Genomic DNA, 23,696 nt, shown 5'->3' on the forward strand with positions numbered 1-23,696 from the left:
ACTTGGATCCCGAAAATGGCAGATTTAAAAGTATTTGCTGCGCATCCGGTTTTAATGATGTGAGTCGCAGCCATGAGTGCCTCCTGAGCGTTACCCCATGGCAGTACGCATGTGCTGAAAGCAGCGAAGCATCCGCTGCCGCACTTATTATTTGGTTGGAGACCATAGCGCCCTTCTTGGCAACTTCCAAAAAGTCCTCTCTCGGGAGATGATCTGCAAACTGCAAGATGGAATCCCACAGGGAGCGGTCGTACCGGCCCAACAGGGCTGTGGCGCTCGCCGTTTTCATCATGGATGCTGCCGAGCCACAGACCTTACGACCTGTCGAGTCCAGTCGCCTACTATCCTTATCTGGAGAAGTGGAGGATGGAGAAGTTGCGTGGGCCTTGCGTGCCGCCAAATAACGACTGAGTCCGGTGGCGGATCAGAACGCAAGAAGAGCGGATCTTGCTCCGGAGGGCGGTACTTCTTTTGCAGCCTGGACGGTGCAGGCCTTGTCACTGCCGGCGTGAGGAAGACCTCCATAGCGGGCTCCAGGAGGCCCGGTACTAGAGGGAGCAATGGCCTGGCCGCTGACCGCTGTTGAAGCGTCTTGAAAATGACCGATATCGATGGCGTAGGAGCAGCCATCGGTATACTTAGCTTCGACCCCCCCTCCCGGACCAGAACCTCATGAAAGATATTAATATCATCCATCGGAGAGGACTGAGGAGGAGGAGAGTCCGACAGCGTAGGTAAATAGTCTCTGGTAGAGGACCAAGAGTCTCTGTCGCGCTCCCTTGAACTTGATCTGCGCCTCGATCGGAGGTGCGATCTTGATCTGGAGGAGTCCCGTTAACGGCGTGAACGATGGCGCGATGCAGAACATGGTCTAGCCGGTACACTAACCGGATCTTGAGGTCCCGGGAGTGGCATTGGTTGCGGCGCCTCCTGGCCAGTTGGCTGAGGTGGTGTTGCCGGAAGCTCTGGAGGAGGGGACCGAGGCGGAGACGGACGAGAAGAAGGAGAGGAAGGCAGCAGCACTACCGAGGAAGAGCGCTCCGATGAGGAATAGATTCTCTGCCTCTTGTGATCCCTCGACGTCGACGGCTTCCTTGACATTGATCTTCCTCTCCGTCTCGACGTCGACGCCGTGTGTGGCGGCGAGCCATGTCTACGTCGACCCCGACAACGCCGATCTGCTCCTCGACATTGTGCATCTCAGGGTCTTCGACGTCGTACAATGCCTCAACGCCGACTGGTGGCTTCTGAACGACGTCGAACCGGACTTTGACGGCAAACATGTCGGTGCCGTACCTCCTCTCGACGTCGACCTTCTCGACGTCGACCGGGACCAATGTCGCCTTCGCCCTGACGAGCGCCTCTCAGACCTCCCACGACCACTGGAGGCTGAGGTATGAGCCCTGGTGGAAGACTGACCTTCCCCTCGGCTCGGAGGTCCCACTGGTTCCTTGTCTTCTTCTCTCTGCTCTCCCTTGAAGGCGAATCTTCTCTCTGTCACGCAAAGTTCACCTGGAGAACGTCTTGGAGATGCTGCAGGAGGCAGGAATATGAGATGAGGGTAGACAAACATTACAGAGCTCATGAGGGTCTGTTTTGGCCTTATTTCTGCCACATTTAGGGCACTTGTCAAACAAGGAAGGCACTTTGTTGAAAAAAGTCTTAAAGTTCTGTCAGAAAACTTCAAAATGTAGTAGAGAAAGGCAAAAGATGTCAAATGAAGCCTTTTTTCAGAACTTTTCTCTGAAATTTTGAAGGAAAAAACTTAAAAAGGTTGAGTTCAATGCTCCAGGGTCCTGTCAGCAGGTGCCGGAAATAAGAACTGAGGTAACAGCCTCTCTCTAGGCATGATACTGGAGGACTGGCTGTTCCTAAAGGCACAGTATCTGTAAGGAAATGCCTCCTTGGCATGGTTACCCCCTGACTTTTTGCCTTTGCTGATGCCAAGTTATGATTTGAAAGTGTGCTGAGGCCTGCTAACCAGGCCCCAGCACCAGTGTTCTTTCCCTAACCTGTACTTTTGTTTCCACAATTGGCACACCCTGGCATCCAGGTAAGTCCCTTGTAACTGGTACCTCTGGTACCAAGGGCCCTGATGCCAGGGAAGGTCTCTAAGGGCTGCAGCATGTCTTATGCAACCCTGGGGACCCCTCACTCAGCACAGACACACTGCTTGCCAGCTTGTGTGTGCTAGTGGGGATAAAAAGACTAAGTCGACATGGCACTCCCCTCAGGGTGCCATGCCAACCTCACACTGTCTACAGGTATAGATAAGTCACCCCTCTAGCAGGCCTCACAGCCCTAAGGCAAGGTGCACTATACCATAGGTGAGGGCATAAGTGCATGAGCACTATGCCCCTACAGTGTCTAAGCAAAACCTTAGACATTGTAAGTGCAGGGTAACCATAAGAGTATATGGTCTGGGAGTCTGTCATGCACAAACTCCACAGCACCATAACGTTGAAGTTTGGTATCAAACTTCTCAGCACAATAAATGCACACTGATGCCAGTGTACATTTTATTGTAACATACACCCCAGAGGGCACCTTATAGGTGCCCGCTGAAACCTTAACCGACTACCCATGTAGGCTGACTGGTTTTAGCAGCCTGCCACACACCAGACATGTTGCTGGCCACATGGGGAGAGTGCCTTTGTCACTCTGTGGCTAGTAACAAAGCCTGTGCTGGGTGGAGATGCTTCTCACCTCCCCCTGCAGGAACTGTAACACCTGGTGGTGAGCCTTTAAAGGCTCACCCCCTTTGTTACAGCACCCCAGGGCACTCCAGCTAGTGGAGTTGCCCGCCCCCTCCGGCCACGGCCCCACTTTTGGCGGCAAGGCCAGAGGAGATAATGAGAAAAACAAGGAGGAGTCACTGGCCAGTCAGGACAGCCCCTAAGGTGTCCTGAGCTGAGGTGACTGACTTTTAGAAATCCTCCATCTTGTAGATGGAGGATTCCCTCAATAGGGATAGGAATGTGCCCCCCCCCCTCAGGAAGGAGGCACAAAGAGGGTGTAGCCACCCTCAGGGCTAGTAGCCATTGGCTACTAACCCCCCAGACCTAAACACACCCCTAAATTGAGTATTTAGGGGCTCCCAGAACACAGCAAGATAGATTCCTGCAACCTAAGATGAAGAAGGACTGCTGAGCTGAAAAACCCTGCAGAGAAGACGGAGACACCAACTGCTTTGGCCCCAGCTCTACCGGCCTGTCTCCCCACTTCTAAAGACACTGCTCCAGCGACGCGTTCCACAGGGACCAGCGACCTCTGAAGCCTCAGAGGACTGCCCTGCATCTAGAAGGACCAAGAACTCCAGAGGACAGCGGCTCTGTTCCACAAAGACTGCAACTTTGCAACAAAGAAGCAACTTTGAAACAACACACGTTTCCCGCTGGAAGTGTGAGACTTTGCACTCTGCACCCAACGCCCCCGGCTCGACTTGTGGAGAACAAACACCACAGGGAGGACTCCCCGGTGACTACGAGACCATGAGTAGCCAGAGTTGACCCCCCTGAGCCCCCACAGCGACGCCTGCAGAGGGAATCCCGAGGCTCCCCCTGACCGCGACTGCCTGCTTCAAAGACCCGACACCTGGTAAAGACTCTGCCTCCGCAGCCCGCAGGACCTGAAGGATCCGACCTCCAGTGAAGGAGCGACCCCCAGGTGGCCCTCTCCCTTGCCCAGGTGGTGGCTACCCCGAGGAACCCCCTTGCCTGCCTGCATCGCTGAAGAGACCCCTTGGCCTCCCATTGAAACCTATTGCGAACCCGACGCTTGTTTGCACACTGCACCCGGCCGCCCCCGTGCCGCTGAGGGTGTACTTTTTGTGCTGACTGGTGTCCCCCCCGGTGCCCTACAAACCCCCCTGGTCTGCCCTCCGAAGACGCGGGTACCTACCTGCTGGCAGACTGGAACCGAGGCACCCCCTTCTCCATTGAAGCCTATGCGTTTTGGGCACCACTTTGACCTCTGCACCTGACCGGCCCTGAGCTGCTGGTGTGGTAACTTTGGGGTTGCCCTGAACCCCCAACGGTGGGCTACCTTGGATCCAACTTTGAAGCGCGTAGGTGGTTTACTTACCTGCAAAAACTAACAAACACTTACCTCCCCCAGGAACTGTTGAAAATTGCACTATGTCTAGTTTTAAAATAGCAAAAGGTCATTTATGTGTAAACTGTATATGCTATTTTGCTAATTCAAAGTTTCTAAAGTTCCTAAGTGAAGTACCTTTCATTTAAAGCATTACTTGTAAATCTTGAACCTGTGGTTCTTAAAGTAAACTAAGAAAATATATTTTTCTATACAAAAACCTATTGGCCTGGAATTGTCTCTGAGTGTGTGTTCCTCATTTATTGCTTGTGTGTGTACAACAAATGCTTAACACTACCCTCTGATAAGCCTACTGCTCGACCACACTACCACACAATAGAGCATTAGAATTATGGGGGTCATTCTGACCCCGGCGGGCGCCGCCCGCCGGGCGGAAACCGCCAAAAGACCGCACTGCGGTCAAATGACCGCGGGGGTCATTACAACTTTCCCGCTGGGCCGGCGGGCGATCTCCAAAAGATCGCCCGCCGGCCCAGCAGGAAAGCCCCTGCAAAGAGGAAGCCGGCTCCGAATGGAGCCGGCGGATTTGCAGGGGTGCGACGGGTGCAGTGGCACCCGTCGCGATTTTCAGTGTCTGCAAAGCAGACACTGAAAATCTTCATGGGGCCCTGTTAGGGGGCCCCACGACACCCGTTCCCGCCAGCCTCTTCCTGGCGGTGTAAACCACCAGGAACAGGCTGGCGGGAAGGGGGTCGGAATCCCCATGGCGGCGCTGCAAGCAGCGCCGCCATGGAGGATTCCCTGGGCCAGGGGAAAACCGGCGGGAAACCGCCGGTTCCCCTTTTCTGACCGCGGCTTTACCGCCGCGGTCAGAATGGCCCGGGAAGCACCGCCAGCCTGTTGGCGGTGCTTCCTCTGCCCTCCACCCTGGCGGTTTAAAACCGCCAGGGTCGGAATGAGGGCCTATATCTTTTTGCCACTATCTTACCTCTAAGGGGAACCCTTGGACTCTGTGCATGCTATTTCTTACTTTGAAATAGTACATACAGAGCCAACTTCCTACAGTATCCCTTTTCTTCAATTCTAATGACAGCCTATGGACTACACTGTTCTGCACTCCTTTATAGGGGTTTTGTGAAAATAAAAGACGTTTTGGAAGTAGCTGGTTTGGAAAATGAATTTTATTTGACAAACATTTAATATTTTTACTTCCAGGCTAATCTGAATGCAGGAGCTTGAACACTGTAGTCCTTCCTATAGGCTGCATGGGAACATTCTTAAGTGTCTTGACGGGCCTTCCTGAAGGGAGGCGAACAGGGACACTTAAGAAGTGATATTGCAAAGAGTGCTCCGGGGTCCCCGCAGGTAGGCGGGGAATTATTCTACGCTTATGACTATACATGGAAATCCCCTACGAGAGAATAGGTGTTACAGATTTTTAGGTTAAAGGCAAGAGCTTCACAGTTAAGAGGAGATAGGGATTTATAGGTAGCCTTAATGTAATTGCGGTAGATAATTTCAATACCGCCCCCTCTCTTAGACTGTCTGTCCACCCTAATTACCTCATAGCCTTTGGGATTGCCTTCTTTGAAATCTGGGTCAGACGTTTCATCTGCCCACGTCTCTGTCAGGAAGGAAAGGTCAGTTTGTTCCAGTTCGAAGAGATCTGCAAATTCTTGTCTGTGCCTTATAGAAGACCATGTATTAAGAAGCAAACAGGTTACTACCTGGTCTCTGTTACCCAGCTCAACTCTGAGCACAATTTATTTATGAAGATGGAAAAAAGCAGTGGGGCCATCATACAACCTTGATGAACCCCTGGTTTAAAGTAAAATTCTGCAATCGTGTACCCCTGAACATTCAACCGAACTGTAGTAGTAAGGTCAACATGAAGAATATGCAGAAAGCTAACTACTGATAAATTCATCCCCAGGTCAAGTAGCATCATCCACAGTTTGGTTTGGTTTACATGATCAAAAGCCGTACAAAGCTCCATGACGGCCAGGTACAGTGGGCCATGTCCAATCAACGTGTCTTTCCCAATCAATAGACTCAGATTCAGACATTGCTCCACCACACCCAGCCCTGACCGGAACCCAAACTGGAAAGGACAGAGGATGTTATTTTCTTTGGCCCAAGATGAAAGACAATTAAATACCACCCTACCTATGATTTTAACAACACTGTCAATTAAATATATTGATCAGTACCATTTAGGTGCAGCACAGTCACCCTTCTTAAATATGGGGACAATGGTGGACAAAGCCCAGGAATGAGGGACCTTAACATTCAGTTAGTTATTAAATACATTAGTAATTAATGGACCCCGCAAATCTACTTTACATATTACTATGTCCATTGGGACCCCATCAGGCCCAGGTGACTTCCCACCTGATCACTGCTGAACTGCCACCTCCATTTCACATAGTGAGACAAAAAGGGGTTGGGAGTGCCGCAACTTAAGCTCAAGTGACCTGTTCATTACAGGATCTTCCTCCATATAATGAATCACGCTAAAATGGGAGACCCAGTCCGACCCTAAGACATTATTTTGCAGAAGTGGACTTTCAGGGGTATTTCAGTCCCTGATTTCTATCATGGTGTCCCAAAAGTTCTTGCTGTTTTTCTCTTTTGCTGCATATTCTAAGCGCTCCCAGTCTTGCTCCAGCAAAGCCCTTAAAACACTTGCATAAGTCAGACAGGCAGCCCGTATTTCATCTCCCACCCTGTGGATATCAGTTAACGCCTTCCTCAATCTGCTATTGGCTAACAAACATTGTGTATCAAACCAATGAGGGCCTCCCACGCTAGACCGAATGGGTTTGAGTAGAACATTTCTGATACCCTGCATCAGGCGATCATACCTGTCGACCATTTCATTTCCACTGGCATTGCTTAAACAGTTTAAAAATTGGTCTTGCAGCACCTTTAAAACAAGATCTAGAGACCCTTCTGGCTCTTTAAGGGGCCAAATTAGCCTTAGACCATCTGCAGAGTGATGAGTAACACCTACAGGCTTAACTTGGCAGTAAAGCCTGTTTAACGGGAGTAACCCCCTAAATAGAAGGGCATTATGGTTCCCCCACTCTGTCTGAACCTCCTCTCCCTCAGAAACCAGGACTCAGAATTACGAGTTACGAACATATAGTCAATAACCAAATCCTTCCCCCGACCTCTGGATGATGGTCTAATCAGATTATCTCCTCTAAAACTACTAATAAGGTAATAATAAGGTCAACCAAGTACAATGTAACGATATGACCTGCTAATTCTTCCCCCCTACCATCTTTACCCGGTCGAATTAGCACATCATACGGACCTTCGATATCCATATTACAATCCCACAACTTTGCATTAAAATCCCCGCACAAAAATAGAAATGGCTGTGCTTTTTAACAGCATCCCCTATGGGTAGTAATGTATCTAGGAAATAAACAAAACCATAAAATGAGTACAGGTGCTATTCACAAAATCATTACTATAAAAATTCACAACATAAAAAGGACTGTGACCATTTATCCTGTATGTGCAAGGGTAACAGGGTCAAACTCCCATGGTCGATGACTAAAACATCAACCTGCAGACTCAAACTAATCCAAATGGCAAGCCCTCCCCTAGCCTTGCGCCTCGTAGAATGTAAAGCTGGGGTAAAATAACACGCAAATCCTTCCCAGCATATTGGGTCCGTAGCCCAGGGTTTCCTGTAGGGCAATGACATCATACCTAGAAATAAAATCTAGCCAGTCCTTTTTAACTTTTGCCTTCAACCTTACGACATTCCAACTAAGTATTGTGAAAGTGTGAGCCTCACCAGATCTAGCCAGCCCACCCTGAACACCATTCTTAGAAATGGGCGCATCCAAGGGCGAAATGAGACCTGCACCAATACTGGACTCAGACCGGCATTATTCTAGGTCTGAGAGTGCCTCAAATCTGTTGAAAGTTGGAATAGCAGGGGGAAAAAGTTGCACTTTGAGATGGCTCTGCAGGCCTATAGCTAGTTACATTTCCAGGGGAAATAACAGAAGGACATAAAGTTGCCCCATCAGGAGGCCTTACCAGAGGACCCAGTGTCTGGGAGTGAATTGACCTTTGGGCGCAGGGGGCAAACGATTTATAAAAATAACTCAGGGTTGTAAGCCAAAAAAAGAAATCTAAAATTGACATTAACCCACTCCCCATCAATGTCACTAGGGTCAGGGCCTATCTATGCACATCTCCGAACCATTAAAATATCACTGGCATCAGGCAAGGGGCAACCCTCTAAAACATATGCACCAATTTAAGCTTTTGTTACAAAACTCATCATCAGAGTTGTGCGTCCCTTGCAGAAGAGGGGGGAACTCCTGTCAAAATAACAACATAAGGACATGCAGCTGGGGGAATCGACAATTACCTTATCAGATAACATAGGCGTGGAAGCCTGCCCTACTTAACTCCCTTGAGTTTTAATGTTCACTGCCCATGTCTGCGCCTGAAGGACATCCCGTACTAGAGCAGAACCGACAGGGCTTTACTGCTGACTTAACACTGGTTACAACCTCATCTCCAAGGGTAGGGAGACTCCCTTCATTTCCATGAACTATAACTTGTATTTCTTGTGTCTGTGTAATAGGATTGTAATACTGTGCTGTATTTTTCAGGTCCCCCAGCCTAAAATAGAAAAGGGAATATGTGTTAGTATGGGTACCTTTCCAGTGGACTTAACGACTTCCAACAACTGGTGAGAACAGACACGTAGTAGGGACGACATGGGAGTTACTCTTGTGGAAAAACATGGCACACATCATAAAGTAACACCATTTTGAAAAGTTATGGAAACCTGCCAATCATAATACTTTTTATAAGAATTAACAGTAAATATCAAACGTATAATTTAGAGAAACCTGCTGAGCACTTCACGGACCATGTATGATTGTTTGAAAATATCCCAAGAAACATTGAGTGACGTATTTCTATTACAAGAATTTGAGCAAAATACAGGATTGGATCAAAATACTTTATTGCCATCTATCATTGGAAGCACAGCAATATTTAGACGCTATTAGAGCCCGGATTGATGATATGGGCCAGGAGATTCATGTTGAAACATGATCTGAACGCCTAATGAAATAATCTTTGTTCATGTTTTCCAGATGCAGCTGACAGATTTTGCTATGAAAAACTCAATATTGAAGGGACAGAAAATGGAAACTGTGGGAAAGAAGGTCTAGTGTGGCTGCAATGCAGTAAACAGTAAGTAGGCGTAGCCTGAAACTTTAATGCAGGAAGGCGATGTGAAGGGCGAGTCTTCAGGGATGTTTGAAACCCTGTAATTATCACAAGGAAATCTACCTCTTCATCTAAAACCACTTTAAACTCTGAGTTTGACTTTCACAGATCCCTGGAGACTGATTATTATATAGGAGACAGAAATTTACTATTGTGTGCATTGTGGAAGATGGCAGGTGGAGACTGGATATTTCAAGCAGGGAGCAGGAGCAAGACCAGGCTGTAAGTGCAGTTTCCACAAGAAAGGATGCACCCTTTTGTTTACAGCAAGGAATCATCTCCTGGAGGAAGTCAAGAGTACGTAATCCATAGGAGTTTTCACCTCAGATCCCTTGCTCTTTTCACCTAGGTACACCTATGCCGGATTACCTGTTCTTCTGAGGAGTATTTTCTATAGGATGTAGGTACAAGGTTACAGACTATGAGAATAAGTCACTTTCCCAGATTACTTGTTCATTTGATATAAGGGAATGGGATTTTTGTTGTTGTTTGACAAAATTACAATGGTAAATTTATGTGGCCTCTTTTGGCTTTGGTATAGGCGATTGAGAGGTGTGGGAAGCAGACAGGACTTGCAATAGTGGAATCTGAGTGCATTGTCACTAGGAGTAGTCAGGGTGAACTCTCAACACTTTAGAAATGACTGCAATGTGTATTATTGAGCCTAGTTCACTGTCCATTTCAGTGCAATGATACAGCATGCATAGTAGCTGGATACTATGACATATGTTATTCAAACAGCCACATACATGGCTATGGCTTCTGCAGACCACAGCATAAGTTCAGGATGCTGGGAGAGGTTTTGAAGACTAAGCAAAGGGTCCAGTGGGTCCAGTGGTTGCCTTTTCAGATGATTATAAGTTGCCAGATAGTGTGACATGGCAGAAAGAATGCTAGTGAACCGACATGCATTGGGGTTTAACTAACAGAAAACAGTTGGTGGCTTTAGTGCTGTGTGAGATTACTCTATAAAAAGAAAATCTTAAAAATGTCTGTTAGTCAATGAGAACATTCAGTTCCAGACCTCTGTCTGTTTATTGCTAGTAGAAATAGAAATGTACATTCTGTAAAATATCTGATAATGGATATAGAACCTTCTATTACTGTACTTTGACTCTTCAGTTATGAGGTGGGACATCTGAAAATGGAGTGCAGAAAGCTTCACCAACAACACTTCCTTGTGAATTTCATATTTCTTTCCCAATGGTCACCATTGTGAATCCGTTGACATCACCTATGTCACCAGTTATGGATAATAAAAGTAGGTCTGGTCCAGAGACAGCTTACACATGCTCACCTCTGGCTAAGAAAAGTACACTTCATTGTCTGCCAGGACTGATGGGCCAACACTTGTCCGATTCTTTTTATGTTTCCATTGTTTATCCTTATTAATTTGCTTAGTTACCCTTGTATTTTTAAATTGTCTTCGGTTTACAGTAATTGAAAACTACAGAAATTCAAAAGCAATAGTACCTTTTCTTTGAGCTAATAAGAATCCCATTTTCCTGTTATGAGTGTTAAAAATATTAAGGGATTTAATGTAAGCTTTTTATTGCAAGCATGTGGTTGCCATGTTTAGGTTGCATCATTTTTGTATTCCTTTTTTATTTTTGTGATCGATGTTGCACTAAAACAAACATCATGCCAGCTTACCAGGTCCAGACCTATTGGCTTTGCCAATGCATGTCAGTCTATATTTTACACACAAATACTCCAGTGCATGTGACAACTTGCCTTCAAGTATGGCATGCTCAGCTAGCAATATGTAGTTTCTGTTTTGAGATAGATGGGCTTGGCCTCTGAGATATGGGGTTGACAGGTGTGTTAGAGCCTCCCTTTATGTTTGATGATTTTGCTTTAGCAGTGAGACATCTGGCGAGTGAGATGCACCTGACGAGGTGGAACAGAGTCATAAGACCAAATAGGGTAATTTGTATAATATCCATATTATACACAGATGATACACTAGTGTTCTTGAACGATGTTCTCAAAGATCTTAACCTGATGGTTTCTGAATTAGAAACATTATTTAAAATGTCTTACCTAAGAGTGAATTGGACCAAGTCCACATATACCCAATTTGACATCAATGAGTACAGTGCTCAGAAACCAATAATGCGGTTAACTGAGATCCTCAAACATTTATATATTTGGGTATCAGGGCGTAGTATATGCAGTCTGACGTAGTTGCTGACTACATAAGAACAATGTATACAACAACTAAATTGCGATAAGGACTGCACTTTCGGCTTTCAGAGTTTTGGTAACTCTTGAAAAACATGAATGTTGTCAGTAATGGGTAGGATAGCCTTGGCCAGGATGGTAATTCTTTCTCATCTCCTTGAGTATTTTGCTAATCTCCCAGTGCAGTTGTCATGGACTCTTTTTAAAGAACTGTTCTCCATTTTATTGATCTGTCTTGCGGATGTGATAGGCATAGGGCAGCCCTTCACAAAATGTTACTTAATAACTGAGGATGGCTGGGGGGGGTCCTGATTTATGAGCTATCCTATCTCGCTGCACACCTTCAGTGAGTGGTGCGCTGGTTATCTTGGACTGCATCTGCAGATTCTGCAGAAACAAGGCACAGATGGATGCACTCCAGGGTGGAAACCTAGATATTGCATTTCTTAGACCATGGGTCCTGGGGAAAATTATCTTTGACTAATGAGCAGCTTGTTATTGCTGCAAAATGTATACTAGGAGAGAGGGGTTTGAGGTGCAATATGCACCCAATGTGTACTGGAGTTTTTCAGATTAAGGAAAATAGTAGAGGCCAGTAATTGATGTCCTGGTATTAAAAGGAGTTGCAGACAGTAGAGCTCTCTGTGAGGCAGGAAATCTCAGGATATTTTGTGAACTGGTACGAAACAATTTGATGTCTGTACAATTCCTAAGTAACATGGGAACTCCGGAGAGTTTTGGGGGTCAAGTGGAACTGGACATATTGTTCATGCTGAGTGGGGAGAAGACAGTAGTCACATTTCTATTCAGAGCATTAGCGAATGCAACTCCATTGTTAACTAGAAAGACTTGGGCTAAAATGTTTTTGTGACATAAAAAAGAAACTGGATACTCATTGAGTTGTTCCTCTAAAGTAGGTAACATTGTGATTCTTTTCAAATGCAAACATCTGAAACAGAATATGTTTTTTATATATATATATATATATATATATATATATATATATATATATATATATATATGTCTATATATATAAACATATATATATATATATATATATGTTCAATGACATGTGTAGCTGCAGATACACATGCTGTGCATTATTCTGCCATCTAGTGTTGGGCTCGGGGTGTTACAAGTTGTTTTTCTTCGAAGAAGTGTTTTCAAGTCACGAGATTGAGTGACTCCTCTTCGGTTCCACTGCGCATGTTTGATTGTTTTCTTTCCGCCATCAGGTTCGGACGTGTTTCCTCTCGCTCGGAGATTTAGATTCGGAAAACTCTTTCAAACTCTCTTTTTGTCGGTATTGTATCGATCGGGTTGATATCTTCCATCGACACAGCAGTACCGTCGGGAAAACAACTTTGTTTGCCCTTCGGGGCGCGCACGCCTAACTCAGGCCTATTCCGGCCGACCGCGTGGAAAGCCTCATGGACCGGACTCCATTCAGATTCTGTCCTCAGTACCACACAAAATACCTGTACACAGACCAGCATCTGGTTTGCAACCTTTGCCTTTCCCCGGATCATCGAGAAGAAAATTGTGAGGCCCGTCGATCCTTCCGTTCAAAGAAGACTCTTCAAGACAGGAGGGCACGAAGACTCGAAATGGCGTCGAGAAGCAGCAAACATCTCGACGTAGAGGAAGAAGAACTGATTCAATCAGCGGTCTTGATTTGAGATTCTGAATCCGAACATGAATCAGAAGAAGACAGACCGGTCACAGCTGCACAACATGTGAGTACGTCTGCCCCTGTACCCTCACAAAAGACAAAACACAAGGCCTTGGGTACGCCACTGCCGGAAGGCCATGGCTCGACCCGAAAAAAGACTAGCGGTGACCAACTTTCCAGTTCAGCACAGTAAAAGGCCACTCCTCCGAAAACATCGGAGGCAACAAAAAGCTCTGTGTCCGACCCCAGTAAACACAATTTTTTGCAGTCAAAGATTAAAAAAACCCTTTCGGAGACAAAACCTTAATCTGCAAAATCTTTTTCGATCCAGAAAAAGCAAGCTTCGGTGCCGAAAAGGCCAATTTATACAAAGGAACATGGACTTTCGAAAAAAACTTAAAGAAAGCCACAAACCCTCTGAAGAGGAGTTTGAATTACAACCAATACTTGAAGATATGGATGAAAGACAATCCAGAATCCACATCCATAAGGAAACTGGGAGAATTCAAACAGCACCTCGTTTGAAAACAAAAAGGAAACTAGCCTTTCAGGAGGAATTGGACACTATGCAGCCTCTAGCAAAAGTGCCAAAACAAAAGGAGAAACCACCACCTCCTCAGCGTTCTCCTCCTCATTCTCCACACCTACCTACCTCTCCTCCTACTAGTCCTACACCAGTGCAGTTACCCACTCACTCTTATGACTCACAAAAGGACAATGTGGATCCATGGGACCTTTAAGATCCAGCTCCCATTCCTAGTAATGATCCAGCCAGCTATCCCTCTAAACCATCACCACCTTCTAGCACTGTTTACAACCAGGTTATAGCTAGGGCTGCAGCATATCATGGTGTCACCATGCATACAGAACCCATAGAAGAGGATTTTTTATTTAACACCCTATCCTCAACACACTCTAAATATCAATGCCTTCCCATGCTCCCAGGCATGGTAAAACATGCAGATCAGATATTTAGTGAACCTGTTAAGGAACGTATAATAACACCTAGGATAGAAAAAAATATAAACCTGCACATTCCGACCCTGATTACATCACCCATCAGGTACGTCCAGATTTTGTGGTAGTTAGCGCTGCCAGTAAAAGAGCAAACAGCCAGTCATCAGGAGATGCGCCCCAACCTGATAAAGAGATCAGGAAATTCGATGCTGCAGGGAAAAGAGTTGCATCCCAGGCAACAAATCAGTGGAGGATAGCCAACTCACAATCACTTTTAGCTCGCTATGACAGAGCCCATTGGGACGAGATGCAAAATATAATCCAGAATCTCCCCAAAGAACACCAAAATAGGGCACAAAAAGTTGTGGAAGAAGGGCAAGCCATTGCTAACAATCAGATACGATCTGCCCTAGATGCAGCAGACACCGCTGCTAGAAGTGTCAATACTGCAGTCACAATACGCAGGCATGCATGGCTCAGATCTTCTGGATTTAAACCAGAACGTACAACAGGCTGTGTTAAATATGCCATTCGATAAAAAAACATCTTTTTGGGCCAGAAGTTGACACAGCCATAGAAAAATTAAGAAAAGATTCAGACACAGCAAAAGCAATGGGCGCACTATACTCAACACCATACAGGGGATCCTTTCGGAAACCTCAGTTTCGAGGTGGGTTCAGACAACGGAGGCCTCCACATCACAGGCAAAGCCAACCTACCAACCGCAATACCAACGGGTGATTTTAGGGGCACATATAGAGGACAGTACCCCAAAAATAGAAGAAAATTTCAGACCTCTAAGCAACCTCCACAGCACCCTAACAGTGACTTATCTCATTCCCTTCCACTCCACACTTCTCCTGTAGGGGGAAGACTACAACAGTTCCACACAAATTGGCAAAATATTACCACAGACAATTGGGTACTATCAATTATCTGCAATGGCTATTGCCTAGAAGCGATACACACTCCTTTCAAATATTCCACCAAGGTCACACAAACTATCCACAGAAAACATCAGTCTGTTACAAGAAGAGGTCCAATCTCTACTACTCAAACAAGCAATAGAAGTGGTACCACAGTCTCAAATAGGGACAGGAGTTTACTCACTATATTTTCGAAGTCCCAAAAAGGATGGCGCCCTCAGGCCAATATTAGATCTCAGGACCCTCAATCTTTACATCCTGTCAGAACATTTTCACATGGTAACTCTACAGGATGTCATCCCACTACTACAAAAACATGATTTCATGACAGCATTAGACCTCAAAGATGCGTATTTCGATATACCCATCCATCCTGCACACAGAAAATGTCTCAGGTTTGTCATTCAAGGAAAACACTACCAGTTCAAAGTGTTGCCCTTTGGAATAACAACAGCTCCAAGGGTATTCACAAAGTGCCTAGCAGTAGTCGCAGCCTACCTAAGAAGACAACATATACACGTCTTTCCATATCTAGACGATTGTCTAATAAAATCAAACAGTCACACGCAATGCCAAAAGCATACACATTATGTAATACAAACCTTAAACACACTAGGGTTCTCAATAAACTACCAAAAATCACACCTACAACCGGCACAAATACAACAGTATTTGGGTGCAATACTAAATACTCAGCAAGCTATGGCATGTCTAAATATACGAAGGATACAAGCTTTCCAAAATATAATCTCACAAATACAGACAAATCAACAATACACTGTCAGATTTGTCATGAAAATTTTAGGGATGATAGCATCATGTATTGTAATTGTTCCACACGCAAGACTAAACATGCGGCCATTACAACACTGCGTTGCACAACAATGGTCACAGGCACACGGTCAACTTCAAGATCTAGTGTTGATAGACCGCCAAACATGAATGTCCCTTCAATGGTGGAATTCCACAAATCGAAGCAAAGGGCGGCCATTTCAAGACCCTGTGCCTCAGACCATAATTACAACAGATGCATCAATGATTGGTTGGGGAGCTCACCTAAGCAATCACAACATTCAAGGGCAATGGGATGCCAAACACAAACAGCTACACATAAATAACTTGTAGTTGTTAGCTGTCTTCCTAACACTTAAAGCTTTTCAACCTCTTCTCACACAGAAGAATGTTCTTATCAAAACAGACACCATGACAACCATGTATTACCTAAACAAACAGGGAGGGACACATTCATCCCAACTCTCCCTTCTAGCCCAGACAATTTGGAAATGGGAAATCCACAACCAAATTCACCTGTTAGCACAATACATTCCAGGGATAGACAATCAATTGGCGGATATCCTCAGCATAAATCACCAACAAAGACACAAATGGGAGATTCATCCGCAAGTACTTCAAAAATACTTGCAACAATAGGGAACACCAAACATAGATCTTTTTGCCACAAGTGAAAACACAAAATGCCAAAACTTCGCATCCACACACCCACATCCCCTATCCAAGGGCAATGCTCTATGGATCAATTGGTCAGGGATATTTGCTTACGCTTTTCCCCCTCTCCCACTCCTTCAGTTTCTAGTCAACAAGTTGCGTCAAACTTCACTCAACATGATACTCATAGCCCCAACATGGGCACGTCAACCGTGGTACACAACATTATTACACCTGTCAGTATTACCACACTCCAAACTCCCAGACAGACCAGATCTGATGACACAAAACAGAGGCAAAATCAGACACCCAAATCCCAAGACACTCAATCTAGCAATTTGGCCCCTGAGGTCATAGAGTTTGGATATTTACAACTCCCATCAGAATGTATGGAAGTTATTAAACAAGCAATAAAACCCACTACTAGACAGTGCTATGCAAACAAATAGAAAAGATTTGTATATTACTGTCAATCTAAACATATTGACCCTCTTACAGCATCAATACAAGACATTGTATGCTATTTACTTCATTTACAAAAATACAATTTAGCATTCTCTTCAATAAAAATTAATCTTAATGCAATTTCAGCATATTTACAAAATATACAGCACAGCTCCTTATTTAGAGTTCCTGTCATTAAAGCTTTCATGGAAGGTTTAAAATGCATCATTCCACCCAGGACACCACCAGTCCCCTCTTGGAATTTAAATATAGTGCTTACACAACTTATGAGATCACCATTTGAGCCCATGCATACTTGCCAAATGCAAATTTTAACATGGAGGGTTGCCTTCCTAGTGGCAATTACTTCTTTAAGAAGAGTAAGTGAAATCCATGCCTTTACTCTTGAAGAACCGTTCTTCCAAGTACACAAGCATAAAGTTGTACTAAGAACAAACCCACAATTTCTTTCAAAGGTCGTATCACCATTTCATATAAATCAAACAGTGGAACTACCAGTCTTCTTCCCACAGCCAGATTCTGTGGCAGAAAGAGCTCTACATACATTAGACATCAAAAGAGATTTAGAGGGTCATTCTGACCCTGGCGGCCGGTGGCCGCCAGGGCCACCGACCACGGGAGCACCGCCAACAGGCTGGCGGTGCTCCAATGAGCATTCTGACCGCGGCGGTTCAGCCGCGGTCAGAAGCGGAAAGTCAGCGGTCTCCCGCCGACTTTCCGCTGCTCTTTGGAATCCTCCATGGCTGCGGAGCGCGCTCCGCAGCCATGAGGATTCTGACCCCCCCTACCGCCATCCAGTTCATGGCGGGAAAGCCGCCATGAACAGGATGGCGGTAGGGGGGGTCGCGGGGCCCCTGGGGGCCCCTGCCGTGCCCATGCCAATGGCATGGGCACGGCAGGGGCCCCCGTAAGAGGGCCCCGAAAAGTATTTCAGTGTCTGCCTTGCAGACACTGAAATACGCGACGGGTGCCACTGCACCCGTCGCACCTTCCCTCTCCGCCGGCTTGATTACGAGCCGGCATCCTCGTGGGAAGGTCGTTTTCCCCTGGGCTGGCGGGCGGTTTTACTGGAACCGCCCGCCAGCCCAGGGGAAAACTCGTAATACCCGCCGCGGTCTTTTGACCGCGGCGCGGTAATTTGGAGGGCGGGATCCTGGCGGGCGGCCTCCGCCGCCCGCCAGGGTCATAATGAGGCCCTTAATGTACTATATAAAAAGAACTAAAACATTCAGAAAGACGAACCAACTATTTGTAGCCTTCCAAAAACCTCATATAGGCAATCCCATATCAAAACAAGGTTTAGCAAGATAGATTGTAAGATGCATCCAAACATGCTACATTAAAGCCAAAAGCCAACTCTTAGTTACTCCTAAAGCACATTCTACAAGGAAAAAAGGTGCTACAATGGCTTTTTTAGGGAATGTGCCAATGGCTGAAATATGTAAAGCAGCCACTTGGTCAACACCACATACATTCACTAAACACTACTGTGTAGACGTTTTATCACGACAACAAGCCACAGTAGGCCAAGCTGTACTCAGAACATTATTTCAAACAACTTCAACCCCTACAGGCTAACCACCGCTATTTTTATGGGAGGACAAACTGCTTTGTAGTCTATGCACAGCATGTGTATCTGCAGCTACACATGCCATCGAACGGAAAATGTCACTTACCCAGTGTACATCTGTTCATGGCATGTTCACGCTGCAGATTCACATGGCACCTCCCACCGAGCCTGTAGTCATTAAGTTACAAACATTTGTACATATGTATATATATATATTTGCATTAGCATGGACATCTCTTATCTTTTACCTATATACTCTATCACTCCTTCCTTACCCTCTGCGGGAAAACAATCTAACAATGGAGTCGATGCCCATGCGCAATGGAACCGAAGAGGAGGAGTCACTCGATCTCGTGACTCGAAAACACTTCTTCGAAGAAAAACAACTTGTAACACTCCAAGCCCAACACTAGATGGCAGAATAATGCACAGCATGTGAATCTGCAGTGGAACATGCCACGAACAGATGTACACTGGGTAAGTGACATTTTCCTTATATATATATATATATAGTTATATATATATGTGGGTTTGATGGTATGTGTAGCTGTAGATACACATGCTTTGCATAAGTTCGCCATCTAGTGTTGGGCTCTGAGTGTTATAGGTTGTTTTTTTCAAAGAAGGTTTTCGAGTCATGGGATCGAATTACTCCTCCTCTCGGTGATATTGCACATGGGCATCAAGTCCTTTGTTAGATTGTTTTCTTTCTACAGTCGGGTTCGGACGTGTTTCCGCTCACTCCAGTGCATCTCGGTTAGGTATTTCTGAACTTTATTCTAACTTTCTATAATAACATCAGTATTGTTTCGATCGCGTTTCCCATTGATACTCGATCTGATTTAGACCGCCTGGTTCGAATTCTCACCCTTACAAGGGCCTTCCCCTTTTGGGGCCTACTTCAATGTTGGGCTGATGGAACGAACTCAGTTTCGATTCTGTCTTCGGTGTCACACTACATTTCCATACACCGATCAACATTCCGTGTGTAATCTCTGTCTATTTCCAGATCATCGAGATGAAACGTGCGACACCTGCAGATCATTTCGATCTAAAAAGACTTTCCGGGACCATAGAGCCGTCGTCTCGAAATAGCATCCAAGTCAACAGAAGACACACCTGATATTGTCAGTGAAGAACACGCATAGGAAGAAGCTCGACAAGGGACAGCGTTTCCCATCCAAGACTTGGACTCCGATCAGCACTCTGATGATGATAGCCACTATGTGCCTCCGGCGCAGTACGTGAATACAACTGCCCCATCGCACCACACAAAGATACTTAAAAAGACTCCAGCACTAGTTGTCAGTCCTCCTCTGCCTTCGGGACATGGTCTGATTCAAAAAGAAAGTCCGGATGACCAACCTTCTGGTTCGGCACCAAGAACAAAGACTAAAGTGCATTTATCATTGACCAGACACCCTGCTACATCTGTTTCAGAATCAAGTCGAAAGTCAGAAGGGAAAGCTTTGAAGCCGAAAAAATTAACAGCACCTTCGGAGTTGATGTTTTTTGATTCGAACCAAGCACTCCATACATAAACCTTTGGAGTCTATGGACATGGGTAGCAACCAAACTACTTCTATCCATGAAATTTCGGACATGCAACCTTTTTTAGAGGTCATGGATGCTAAACAGCGAAAACTACACATTCAAAAGGACACAGGAAGGATAATTGCTTCTGCTCCAATATCATTTAAGAGGAAATTAACCTTTAAACATACATTAAAGAATGCACCTCCACCAAAAAAGGTCTCCAAGGATAAAGAGCAGAAAGAGGCTACAAGACACAACCAGCCTTCACTACCACATTCACTTGTTCTTCCTTCTACACCACCACCATCACCCACATATGAAACACAGTTGACACCACACACATCCTCATTATCACCACATAGGGATGAATTTAGTGATGACCAGCAGGATAAAGATCCACTGTATTTATATGATCCAGATCCCATTCTTCTAAATGATCTAGACTTGTATCTTGCTAGGCCTTCCCCCCCAGAAGACACTACTGTATATAACCAAGTAATAGCTAGAGCCAATGTTTCCTGTAAGGCGCGCACGCACCTTTCCTTCCCCCATCGCGCAGGCCCCTTCGGCAAGCGCGCACGTTAATAAATAAGCCTTTTAAAGCGATATACGTGCTCCCCTAAGGCAGATAATGCTCATATTTGAATCTGAATTGAAGTGAATGAAAACAGCGTTTAAATGCTGCGGGGAGTGTTTTAAACATCATTTGGCGTACTTTAGCATACAAGCGAGCAAGTGATATTTATGTTGAAAATTAATGGTTAATGAGCTAGGAAATGCTTCAGAACAGTAGGAAATGTGCTGTTATCAACTTTTCCATCATTGTCATACTTCATAGTTGTTTATATGCATTATCACTTTCTCAGCTCAAATAAGCCTTTTAGAGCAATAGTCGTGCTCTCCTATTGCAGGAAATGCTCATATTTGAATCTGGATTGAAGTCAATGAAAACAGTGTTTAAAGGCCGCGGGCAATGTTCCTCTGTTTTCTCTAACTGGGGTGTAGGTGGCACTTAACAGGTCATGTCCTTGGGGTTTGCAACCAGGTCACAAAACTGCCTTGATGCCCTATTGCATAGAGCAATGATATCCCTTTTTTGCTTTAGTGGTATGGAGAGGCTAATGCCAAAGATCTTGGCTAGTTATGCGCTCCGCGCGCGTGAATGGTCAATTTCTTGGCACACGTATCCTTGGCTGCAGCGCACAGAGACCGCACACTGCCGCACACAGTGGAAAAAAATTAGAGGGAACATTGGCTAGAGCTGCTGCCTATTATAATGTGCAGATTCATACAGTTCAAATAGAACAAGACTTCCTCTTTGACACACTAGCGTCTACACATAAGCAATATCAAGGTTTTCCCATGCTTCCCGGAATGCTCAGACATGGGTCTGATATTTTCCAGGAATCCATAAAAGCCAGAATTATCCTGCACCCTCATACCCAGTGTTTATAAAAACTCAGTTACAACCTGACTCAATTGTCGTTAGCACAGCAAGGAAAAGGGCTAACAGTCCACAGGAGACACTCCTCAAGACAAAGAAAGCAAAAAAATAGATGCAGCAGGTAAAAGAGTAGCCTCATAAGCTGTGAATCTTTGGAGGATAGCCAACTCACAAGCTATCTTGGCTAGGTATGATAGGGCCCACTGGGATGAAATTGAAGAACTCTTGCAGTACCTTCCTCTAGAACACCAAAAGAGGGAACAACAAATAATCACAGAGGGGCAAGCAATATCTAATAATGCTATTAGATCTGCTATGGAGGCAGCTGTTACAGTAGCCAGATCAATCAACACCAGTGTTCTTATTAGAAGACATGCCTGGTCAAGATGCTCAGGGTTCAAACCTGAAATGCAGCAAGTTGTTTTAAATATGCCCTTTGACCAAGAACATCTATTTGGCCCAGAAGTTGACACAACCATAGACAAACTGAAAAAGGATTCTGAAACCGCCAAAGCAATGGGTGCGTTATATACCACACTCACTAGAGGTAATTTTCGTAGCCCACAGAGGGAGTTTCAAAGCATCCGCCTCAAACAGCAAGCTCCCAACAAAACTGTCATCACAATTCTACACAAGAAGATCGTTTAAGGCTCATACAGAGGATCCAACGATAGAGGAAGAGGTAAACCATCCACCTCCAGAGATTCCTCTAACTCAAATAAACAGTGACTTTCTCATCATTCCCAAAGAGCACACATCTCCTGTGGGAGGATGACTGGTATATTTCTATCCACAATGGCTCAACATCACTACAGATCAGTGGGTTCTATCAATTATCGAACATGGTTATTGTCTAGAACTAATTTCCACTCCACCAAACATTCCTCCTCGTTCACACAGACTTACTCAGGAGCATCTCACTTTGTTAAAACAGGAGGTACAATCACTACTGCTCTAAGGAGCCATAGAGATAGTACCTATATCCCAACAGGGATCCGGAGTATATTCACTATACTTCCTCATACCAAAGAAGGATGGTACTCTCAGACCAGTTTTAGATCTCAGACCCCTCAGTCTGTACATACTTTCAGAACACTTTCAAATGGTCACTCTACAAGACGTTATTCCCCTACTACATAAACAAGATTACATGACAGCATTAGACCTCAAGGATGCTTATTTCCACATTCCCATACATCCAGCACATCGAAAGTATCTAAGATTTGTTGTAGCAGAAAAAGACTACCAATTCAAAGTGCTGCCATTCAGGGTAACAACACCAAGGGTGTTCACCAAATGCTAAGCCATGGTTGCATCATTCCTCAGAAGACAACACATAAATGTCTCCCCATATCTCGACGAATGGCTCATAAAAGACGGTGTGCTTCACATTTGTCAATAACATACTAACTACGCTATAAACAGCCTACACAATCTAGGATTCACTATCAATTACCAAAAATCTCACCTGCAACCATCACAGGTACAACCTTATCTAGAAGCAATTCTGAACACTCAATCAGCTGTGGCATACCCAAACCTAGTCAGGATTCAAGCATTTCACACATCCGTGAGGAATCCACAGGTAGCTAATGTATCCACCAGAAAAGTCGTTACCGAAGGTAAGTAACTCGTTCTTCTGATGGATACAACTACCTGTGGATTCCTCACCTATTGGATAGAGTCCCAAAGCAGTACCACACTCGGTGGAGGGTGCCTGAATGGTCAAACCAAGAAATCCTGAAGCACCGACCATGCAAAATGGCCATCCCCTCTGACCTCAGAGTCCAAGCAGTAATGCTTCGCAAAAGTATGAAGGGATGACCAAGTTGCGGCCTTGCAGATGTCGACCACAGGAACACCCCTAGCCAAGGCCAAAGAGGCCGACTTAGCTCTGGTGGAATGAGCTCTTATACCATTAGGGGGTTCCTTCTTTGCTAAAGAGTAACACATTTTAATGCAAAGAACAACCCACCTGGAGAGTGTTCTCTTGTGGACTGCCTTTCCTCTCCTCTTTCCCACGTATCCGATGAAAAGCTGATCCTCCAGCCTGAAATCCTTTGTTCTGTCTATATAAAAGCTTAGCGCCCTCTTTGGGTCCAAGCGGTGGAGTCTCTCTTCTTCCTTTGAAGGATGAGGCGGAGGATAAAACGTGGATAGAGTAATTGTCTG

General features: G+C 45.2%; 1 protein-coding gene across 3 annotated transcripts in view; it reads left to right on the forward strand.

The window, feature by feature from the left end:
* Window positions 1-23,696, forward strand: part of ADAM11 (ADAM metallopeptidase domain 11) — a 375,674-nt gene that overhangs the window by 256,862 nt on the left and 95,116 nt on the right. For all 3 annotated transcript variants that reach the window (XM_069237932.1, XM_069237931.1, XM_069237933.1), the window contains exon 21: window positions 9,189-9,288. In XM_069237932.1, the coding sequence (XP_069094033.1) occupies window positions 9,189-9,288 (100 nt within the window). The remainder of the gene's footprint in view (window positions 1-9,188; window positions 9,289-23,696) is intronic.

The sequence above is a fragment of the Pleurodeles waltl genome, chromosome 6 (assembly GCF_031143425.1).
Source record: "Pleurodeles waltl isolate 20211129_DDA chromosome 6, aPleWal1.hap1.20221129, whole genome shotgun sequence".
Lineage (NCBI taxonomy): Eukaryota > Metazoa > Chordata > Amphibia > Caudata > Salamandridae > Pleurodeles > Pleurodeles waltl.